The 9,676-nt window shown below is 48.4% G+C and overlaps 1 protein-coding gene across 1 annotated transcript; it reads right to left on the bottom strand.

Moving 5' to 3' along the window:
- On the bottom strand, positions 1-8,775 carry RNF181 (ring finger protein 181). The gene is made up of 5 exons (XM_028741207.2): positions 8,476-8,775; positions 2,392-2,525; positions 567-682; positions 383-457; positions 1-233 (listed from the first exon to the last, which is right to left on the bottom strand). Exons 1-5 carry the CDS (start codon positions 8,652-8,654, stop codon positions 174-176), a joined length of 564 nt encoding a protein of 187 aa, XP_028597040.2. The 5' UTR covers positions 8,655-8,775; the 3' UTR covers positions 1-173.
- Positions 8,776-9,676: the final 901 nt, after the last annotated feature.

Below are 9,676 nucleotides of genomic sequence, written 5' to 3'. Positions count from 1 at the left end.
TTACTTAATGAAGCCCGGCATTTATTATGGATGCGCAACAAGCTTTTGGAAGTGGGGAAGGAAGGAGGGCTGCTGCCTTTCTTGGCCCTGGGGGCGCCCTGCTTCCTGGCAATGTGGGCGAGATTGCGGTTGTCAGCCTTGAGCTGGAAGGAGAGGCAGAGGGCATGCCTTCCTCACGTGTACATGGCACCATGCAGATACTCCAGCCGATGCGCCTGCTGTTGCCGCCGCACCTTGGAAAATAAAGGTAAATATGAATGCCTCCGGCTCTATTCACGGCTGACATGTGGCCCCCAGGTGCTTCTCCACAAGCTAATGCAGCACCTCAGGCCAAAAGGCGTACATCTAACCCTTGCACCTGCCCACAGGGATCAGCACTCACCTTGTCCTTCTTGTACTCTTCATACTGTTCGTCGTCAGTGGGCAGCTCATGACGGCAGAGAGGACAGGAGTTGGTCTGGGCAAGGAGAAAGGAGTTAGCGGCAGCAGCCTCTTGAGAAAAGGGAAAGGGTGGAGGGAGCCATCCCAGGTACCAGAGAGGGAATGTCCCTGTTCCAATACTTCACCTTTCCAAGCCAGGGAAGAATACAGCCTTTGTGGAAGATGTGCTCGCAGGGCATCTTCCTGACCACCTCTTCCTCCTCAAACTCCAGCAGGCACACCGGACACTTCAGCCCTTTGTCTAACCCCACAAGTGGTTGGAGAAAGGAAAAGGCAGAAAACAGTTCCATCAAGTTGGCTCCACCCTACCGAAACACAGCACGGCCACACCTTTGCAAAGCTCAGAAATCCTGCCAATCCCATATTTACAAGCATTTTATTCTAATTGGATTTTTCTACTATAAGATTAAAGGTAAAGGTACCCCTGCCCGTACGGGCCAGTCTTGACAGACTCTGGGGTTGTGCGCCCATCTCACTTAAGAGGCCAGGAGCCAGCGCTGTCCGCAGACACTTCCGGGTCACGTGGCCAGCGTGACAAGCTGCATCTGGCGAGCCAGAGCCGCACATGGAAACGCCGTTTACCTTCCCGCTGGTAAGCGGTCCCTATTTATCTACTTGCACCCGAAGGTGCTTTCGAACTGCTAGGTTGGCAGGCGCTGGGACCGAACGACGGGAGCGCACCCCGCCGCGGGGATTCGAACCGCCAACCTTTCGATCGGCAAGTCCTAGGCGCTGAGGCTTTAACCCACAGCGCCACCCGCGTCCCACATAAGATTACTATAAGATTACTAGTGGATTATTGCTACTACAAGAGCAAGCATACATGATGGAAAAGCTGGACAAGCCAAGCACAAATACTCCATCCTCTGGATGCCAAAGCCTTTGAACAGATGCTGCTAGAAGATCAAAAGTTTAATCCTCACACCTGGGAGTCGTGACATTTTGTGCCAGATTCTTCCTGGAAGTATCCTCAATCAGAAAAGAGCCTGATAATAATAATAATCCTGCACCAGAGCTGGTGGAAAACACTGCAGAGAGCCCTTGTGATGTAGCGGTTAGAGTGCTAGACTAGGACCAGGGTTCAAATTGCCACTCACTCAATGTACCTCACAGGGTTGTTGTGAAGATAATATGGGGAGGGGAAAGTACTGTATACCCCACCTTCAGCTCCTTAGAGGAAAGGTGGGATACAGTATACAGTGGTACCTCGGGATGTGAATGGGATCCGTTCCAGAGCCCCGTTCACATCCTGAACAGAACGTAAGATGCGACGGCACGTCTGCGCAGGTCGCGTTTTGCCGCTTCCGCGCATGACGTCATTTTGAGTGTCTGTGCATGCGCGAGCGGCGAAACCCCGAAGTAACGCGCTCTGTTACTTCCGGGTTGCCGCAGAGTGCAACCCGAAAGCGCTCAACCTGAAGCACATTCCACCTGAGGTATGACTGTAGATGTAATAAATAAAACTTTTTAAAGGTGAGCTTTTGAACTTTGTCATGACCAAAAAGCAAACCTTGAGTATACAAACAGGAAGGCAAGTAAGGAAGAGCCGTAGGTGCTCAGCAGAGGCAGGAATACCAGCAGGCAGGGAAGGTGAGAGATGCACCTTATTCCTGCTGAGCTTGGAAATGGGGGCACAGCTGCTGCCATTGCAGGTAGAGATCAACCTACATCTTGCAACTTTCCTCCGGTTCCCCAGGCTGCTTTTGACTCCCACATGACTCCTCTGGACCATCTCTTCCACAGAAATTGGGTTGGACGCTTTCCAAGACTGAGAGGTCTTGGAGACATAGACGCTCAAATTCTTGTTACTTTCTTAAATGAGTGTGCCGGCTGGGGCTGACGGGAGTTGTAGTCCAAAACACCTAGAGAAGGCTGACATAGACTGTCTTCTAACCACAGCTCTTGAAGTGCTGTGATATACAAGGCCCAGATTGAAATCAAAGCTATTACCTGCTTGCTGTGGGGTAACAGGCACGGAAGGAAGGCTCTCTACAGCTTGCTTGGCAGCTGGCGGGGGGAGCCGGTGGTCCCAGTCTTCACTCTCCAAGAAGCCCACATCAATCTCCAGGCCATTGAAGAGGGACCTGCATATGTTGGAGGAAAAGTGTGTGAGCAGCCACCACTGGGCTTCCTTATCAGAGAGCTCGTGATCCAAATTCCAAATGACTAAAGATTGGAAATTCCTTACATACTTTTTGAATGAAAAAAGAAAATAATATCTGGGTTTGAGGACTGGAGAAAACATTTGTTGGGTGCTATTTTGGAATGGATGTTTTGAATAATTTTCTAGATACAGCTGACACAAAAAATGGAAGTTTTCCTTTTGGTTTGTTCTTTTATTTAGATTAGTTTATCTTTGATAAAAAGATCTTTGATATTAACCTTTGCATACGTTCTTTCACATTTTAATTGTCGATTTTTTTTATTGAAGGTTTTCTTGATTTACAAAAGTGTGTGCAATGTCTCTCGTATATTTATTTTCCCCATGTAACATTTTTACAAATCAGTTTCATTTGTTGAGACATTGGGGAGAAAAGGGGGAAAGAGGTGGAGGGGGGAGAAAGATGGGTGGGGGTGGGGTCAGGCGACGGTGTTACTATTTTACTTACTATATGTGGGGTTTTGTGTCAGCGTTGTTTGTGCAGGTTCTTTGTTGTTCACTTGTGTTCCTTTGGTAGTGAGAGAGGTTGGGGTTGGCCAAGGTGTGGTTGTTTGTTTGTGGTTGGCTGGGGTGGTCTTTGTTTTCATGTGTGAGTGGGGTGGGTGGGTGTTTTGGATCAGGTTAGCCATATTGATTTGTATGCTGTTGGTAGATTTTTGTCATTGTCTTGTTGGGCTGTGTATGTGATAAAGGGGAGCCATACCAGGGTGAAGGTGTCTTCTTCTATTTGTCCCCGTGTCAGTTTCAGTTTATTGGTTAATTTTTCTAGTAAGGCTGTTTCCCATATTATTTGGTACCATTGGTCCCCAGTGTCTGGCTATGATGCTTCTGGCTGCTGAAAGTAGGTGGGTTATGAGTGCTTTGTGGTGTAAGTGGGCATTATTGTCTTGGAAGATGTTTAGTAAGGCCACTTCTGGGGTGGTTTTTAATACTTGTTTGGTTATTTTTCAAATTTTAATTGTGACCCAATTTCCAAAATAAGGTGCTCATTGAACCCTGGGGGATCTTCTCTGCTTCACTCACTGGGAGCATCAGAGAAAGAAGAGGTGGGATTGTTGTTTTATTCTGGAAGGGGGAACATGTTTTCCTCAGACTTCTGAGTTACCATGAAGGACCTTGGCTGCTTATTGTGAGACTGGGCTGTCGCAGAGCATAGGGAGGAAAGCGTGGGCACTAAACCTCCTAATAAAGGTCCGGATTGTCTTGCACCCCCACGGCATGAATTACGGCTCCCCCAACCTTTGCAGAGCTGGAAAGCACTGTTTGAGGTCGACCTGGGTAGACACCGAGCACAGGACGCCATGCTTTCTTTGCAGAAGGAAGCCTCATAAGCTGATCCAGTAGCAGCAGCTTCACAAAAAAACAAGTGAGGATCGTAAACAGTGTGTTTTGGATGGACTTTAATTGGACTGAGTTTACGACCTGAATTTCTGGAATACAAAAAGTGAGTCCATTCCAGAAGTGGTTGAGAGCTGCATGGGTAATTGTATGAGGGTGTGGAAAGAAGTAAAAAAAAAAAAGACTTGGAAAAGTGGAGGGAGATGCAACTTTCCTTATCAAGAAGAATATCAGCCATCAAAATGAAAATATTACCAAAGACCAGGGCTTTTTTTCAGCCGGAACTCACCTCTTTAGTGTGTTTCAGCACCTTTGCAGTGTTGCAGTGCCATTCCCTGGTGGTGGTTTATAATATTTGGCCCCAGCAGTGGGGTGAGTGGGCAAAGAAGAGATGTCCCCCTCCCTTCAACAACTTTGGGTTCTCTCCCTAAAAAAAGGTCAACAAGTCCTGCCTATGATGCTATACCAGAATAAGCAATTTAAGTTGTTTTAAACAGTGGCAGAGAGACATATCAGGATTCATTTGGCAGGGGAAGAAGCCAAGAGTTAAGTACAAAATTTTAACAGATATAAAAGACAGAGGCAGATTCTTACTACCAGATCTTGGATTGTATTATGAAGTAGCATGTCTATGCTGGTTAACAGAATGGATAGGTCTCGAAGATGTTGGATTATTGGATTTAGAAGGATTTGATAGACAATATGGTTGGCATGCATACCTATGGGATGATAAAGTAAGAGTACGTAAAGGATTCTTAGACCACATTATAAGAAGCCTCTGTACAGTACGGATGGGTATAAAAACCTGTTTGAAAGGAATAACCCACTATGGCTCTAGCCCAGGGGTCGGCAAGGTTTATCTTGCCTGGTCTGGGTCGGTCCCGCAGAGATCCCTCCGTGGGCAGGATCACACGTGCGTGTGAGTGTGCGCCCCTGCAATTTCCAGCGTCTGTGCAGACATGATTTCCGGTGCTGCGGAAGCGAGTCCCCATGCAGCGTCAGTTTAGCGCAGCACGTGAGCAGGCAGCTCAGTTCGGGGGCGGCTCATGGGCTGATAAAATGAGCTCTGCAGGCTGCTTCCGGCCCATGGGCCTTAGGTTGGTGACCCCTGCTCTAGCCCACTGAAGCAAGTTCTATGAAGAAAATGAATATGAAAAAGAAATGGGGCACCTACAGAGACATATTAGAGACCGGTGAAGCAGGAGTAATGCTCAAAAAAAGAGAGGACATTAAGGAATGGATAACAGAGTGGTTCCAATCTGAGATGTACAAAAAAGATAAACTGGAGGGATCTGCTGAACAAAGTTCTGACTTTGAAAGGGGTTTAATGGAGAATAATGAAAAACTAATTTTAAAAATGTACAAAATCCTGCTGGAATGGGAAACGAAAGCTGAACTGCTCAAAGCTGCCATGGTACACTGGGCAAGGGATGTAGGACACAACATCAAGAGGGCATCATGGGAAAAACTATGGGTGATTAATATGACATTTGCAGCCTGTTACACCCTGAGGGAGAACTATCTAAAGATCATCTATAGATGGTACTTGATCCCAAGTAAACTTGCTAAGATGTGTAAAAAAAGGTTCTAATATACGCTGGAAGTGCCAAGAGATGGAAGGTACAGTCTTCTACATGTGGCAAACATGCAAAAAGGCTAAAGGATTTTGAATAAGATATTCAAGTTGGCGTTTAAAAAAACACACAAAAAACCCTGAAGCCTTTCTCCTTGGAATAAGGGAATTGGACGTCCCCAAAAAGCCGGTCAGCTTATTTTTATACCCAACAATGGCAGCAAGTATAATATATGTGCAAAAGTTGAAGGATGGTGAGATACCAACTGAAGTAGACTGGCAGAATAAATTGACAGAGTATGAGGAGTTAAAAAGTTTAACAATGAAAATCAAAGACCAGGAGGAGTCAGTGTTTAGGGAAAAATGGAAGCCTTTCATAGAATATTTGAAGAACTATAATAACCATATTAATATGCAAGTAGGATATGAATTGTAAACAGCAGTGAAAAGTAGTTTAGATAATAAGGAAGGAGGCTAGTTACAATATGCAGCAAACTAAGAGGAAATAAGGAAACTATGAAGGGGAAGTTCACATTTATTAGAAAAAACAGTGGAAATTAAAAATGTAATGTCTGCTTGAAAATTCTAAATAAAACATTTTTTTACAAAAGTTCACAGCCCATGAGGAAATATGTGACATTTTAAGATTTTTGTGTGTGCATCCCTTTACACTTGCTCACACATTCACAGTTTGGAGAAATCCTTTTAGAACTCTTCACAATTCTCCCCTTGTTCAATGGCCGTTAAGCTTACTCAAGGGTTGTCAGCAGCATTTAGAAATCTAAGCACACATTGTACTTTGCTTCCCAAACCAGCAGTGGGTGCACAATGGATGCAGAGTAAACAGGTGTGCGTACACCGCCGAATAGTGAGGCAGGATTTGCCCTTGCACAAGTCATCCTAGTTCTACTTCAGCAAAACTGGTACTTCTACATGCCTGCGAACTCACTTTAGCAATGCTCCCCACCAGTTTTCCTAGAAGAGACAGTAAGCCAGTGGTTCTCAAAACCTTTTTCTCGGGGCCACACTTTCAGAATAAAAATGTGCTTGCACCACACCATTTTTAAAAATTGATAAAATACATTGGAAAACACACCTAGGATTGTCCACAGAATCAGTTGATGCTCTTGCTCTCAGTTTGAAAATATATCTATCAATATTCTGCTAAAAAAATTATATATGCTATACCATATAATACTGTACTACAGTGTTTCCCAACCTTGTGCCTCCAGCTGTTTTTGAACTACAACTCCCATCATCCCTGACTAGCAAGACCAGTGGCAAGGGATGGTGGGAATTGTAGTCCAAAAACAGCTGGAGGCACAAGGTTGGGAAACACTGCTGTACTATACCAAAATGTTTAAATGCTTCTTTGATTGCCCTAGACACCCTTGCCATCCTCTTCTCCCACACCCTTTGAGAACCACTGCTTTAAGCTAACCAGCCTATAATTTCCAGGATCCTCCCTGGGATCACTTTTTAATTGGTGTTGCATTGGCCAAAAAGATCCTGGGAGGTAAGAAAAGACAGTGTGATTTTTATCCTGCTCGTTCCTCCTTCCAATCCCCCTTTTTGTGAGATGCCTTTGCTGTGGCTCCTTAGTTGCCCTGTGAACTAAGCCTAAGCACATGAAACTGAAACAAGACCTTATTGTTTCCATGTTTAACACGTTTTCAACACGGGGAAGCTGCCTTATTCCAAGCCAGATCATTGGCCCAGCTATTTCATTGCTGCCTTCACTGACTGGCAGTGGCTTCCCAAGACAGCAGACAGTGGTCCCTCCCAAGCCCACCTTGAGATGCTGGGGATGAAGCGTGAGGCCCTGAGCATGCAGAGCAGATGCTCCACCGCCCGGCTCAGGCCCTTCCCGTCCCGTTTCTCCTGTGTGGAGTTTTAGACTGGGGGTGAGGACCCTGAATGCTAACCACACAATGTACAGTGGTACCTCTGTTTATGTACTTAATTCGTTCCAAAGGTCTGTTCTTCGCCTGAAACTGTTCTTAACCTGAAGCACCACTTTAGCTAATGGGGCATCTTGCTGCCGCAGCGCCGCCAGAGCACGATTTCTGTTCTCATCCTGAAGCAAGTTCTTAACCTGAAGCACTATTTCTGGGTTAGTGGAGTCTGTAACCTGAAGCGTATGTAACCTGAAGCGTATGTAACCTGAAGCGTATGTAACCCAAGGTACCACTGTAATATAGAAACAACAACGCAACAGATTCTGAAAACCTTGCCACGGCCAAGAAGCAGAACTGCAGGGAAGATGGGAGAATGGGTCAACTAGTCGTGAGGGCGAGAGGGAGCCTCAGGTTCAGGGGCAGTCTACCTGAAAGTGGGGGGACCTGCCTAGGCATGTCCAGACATAGCTGTCAACCTTCCCTTTTTTGCGGGAAATTCCCTTATTCATGTGGGACGCGGGTGGCGCTGTGGGTTAAACCCCAGAGCCTAGGGCTTGCCGATCAGAAGGTCGGCGGTTCGAATCCCCGCGACGATGGGGTGAGCTCTGGTTGCTCAGTCCCTGCTCCTGCCAACCTAGCAGTTCGAAAGCACGTCAAAGTGCAAGTAGATAAATAGGTACCGCTCTGGCAGGAAGGTAAACGGCATTTCCGTGCGCTGCTCTGGTTTCGCCAGAAGCGGCTTAGTCATGCTGGCCACATGATCTGGAAGCTGTACGCCTGCTCCCTCGGCCACTAAAGCGAGATGAGTGCCGCAACCCCAGAGTCGGCCACGACTGGACCTAATGGCCAGGGGTCCCTTTACCTTTTACCCTTCTTCCAGCACCGTTTCCCGCTGCTCTCCCGGATTGTTAGCTATCCCGTCCCGGGCCAGGCGAGGCTGCTGATCCCTTCTTTGGACAGCTCTGTGTCCCGAGGCTGCCTTTCGGCTCTGCCCCGGGAGGGAGCCCCCCCCCCCCCCCGCCCAGGTGGCGGCTCTGCCCCGCTCGGCTCCCCGGGACGCCCACCTGGCCAGTTCCAGCAGCGCCTGGCGATGCGGCTCCTCCTGGCGGGGCCCGGCGCCCGGCTCGCAGTCGTGCTCCTCGAAGTAGGAAGCCATGGCGGCAGCGCCGGAGCCAGTCGCCTCAGCGCCTCCCGCTCCGCCTCCGCCCGTGACTCGGCTCCTTCCGAAGCCAAGCACGCTCATTGGCCCGAGGCCGCGGGCAGCGGCCAATCAGGGCGGGCGGCGAGACGCGGGGATTCGGGTCGTGGGAAGGCGCACAGCTCGGGGCCTCGGAAGTCGCCCGACGGGACTTGGCAGCAGGCGGCGCGGGGTGATGCCGAAGGGAGGAGGAGGAAGAGGGAAGAGGGAAGCGGGCAGCCGGGAAGGCTCTTCATGCTTGGGGCATTTCCCAGCTTTGCTTATGCGGGCCAAGCACGTGCGGAGCCACGGCTCTGAGTTGTTGCATTCCTTTCTCTCAAGCAAAGCTGAAGGTTTTTGCTCAGGGGAGGGACAGGCTGCTTTTTAAAAGGTGAATCCCCTCCGAAGCTCCGGGCAGCTTAAAGATGCGTTTCGGTTCAGAAAGCGAGTGGTCAGCCTTCCTCATTGGTTCTCAACCTGTGGTTCCCCGGTTGTTGTTGGACTACAACTCCCATCATCCCTGAGCTCTGGCCTTGCTAGCTTGGGGTGATGGGAGTTGTAGTTCAACATCATCTGGGGACCCACAGGTTGAGAAAGGCTGCTCTCTAGATGATTTGGACTACAACTCCCATACAGCTGTGCAAGCTGGGGCCTATTAAAGTCCAACACGTATGGAAAGCACCTGGCAACATGGGCGTAGACAGGATTTATGATGGGGGGGGGGGCAGGCAGAACCTGTTAAGTATTTTCATAGATTTACTTGATGGGGGGGCAGTTGCCCCCCTGCGGCTACGCCCATGTCTGGTAGGCAAAGGCTCTTTCAAACACTGGGCGTCATTGGCTTGGGGAAGTGGGAGGCATTAGCCAGTTGTGAGGCAGACAATTAACATTTCTCTGTCCACCATTCTGTGCTTTATAACTGCTTCTGCATTCCTGACATCTTGGAGCAAAAGTATAGTTTGCCAACCCTACTTTGAAAGGAGGGACGCGGGTGGCGCTGTGGGTAAAACCTCAGTGCCTAGGACTTGCCGATCGTATGGTCGGCGGTTCGAAGCCCCGCAGCAGGGTGAGCTCCCGTCTTTCGGTCC

This window comes from Podarcis muralis, chromosome 7, assembly GCF_964188315.1.
Source record: "Podarcis muralis chromosome 7, rPodMur119.hap1.1, whole genome shotgun sequence".
NCBI lineage: Eukaryota > Metazoa > Chordata > Lepidosauria > Squamata > Lacertidae > Podarcis > Podarcis muralis.
This window is presented reverse-complemented; position numbering and strand designations above follow the sequence as displayed.

Bases quoted from the DNA above. Each gene is read 5' to 3' on its own strand.
- RNF181 (XM_028741207.2), bottom strand. From the start codon at position 8,654: ATGAGCGTGCTTGGCTTCGGAAGGAGCCGAGTCACGGGCGGAGGCGGA. The intron at 2,526-8,475 runs GTGGGCGTCCCG...CAACATATGCAG, and splicing joins GCGCTGCTGGAACTGGCCAG to GTCCCTCTTCAATGGCCTGG. The intron at 234-382 runs GTGAGTGCTGAT...TTATTTTCCAAG, and splicing joins AAGAGTACAAGAAGGACAAG to GTGCGGCGGCAACAGCAGGC.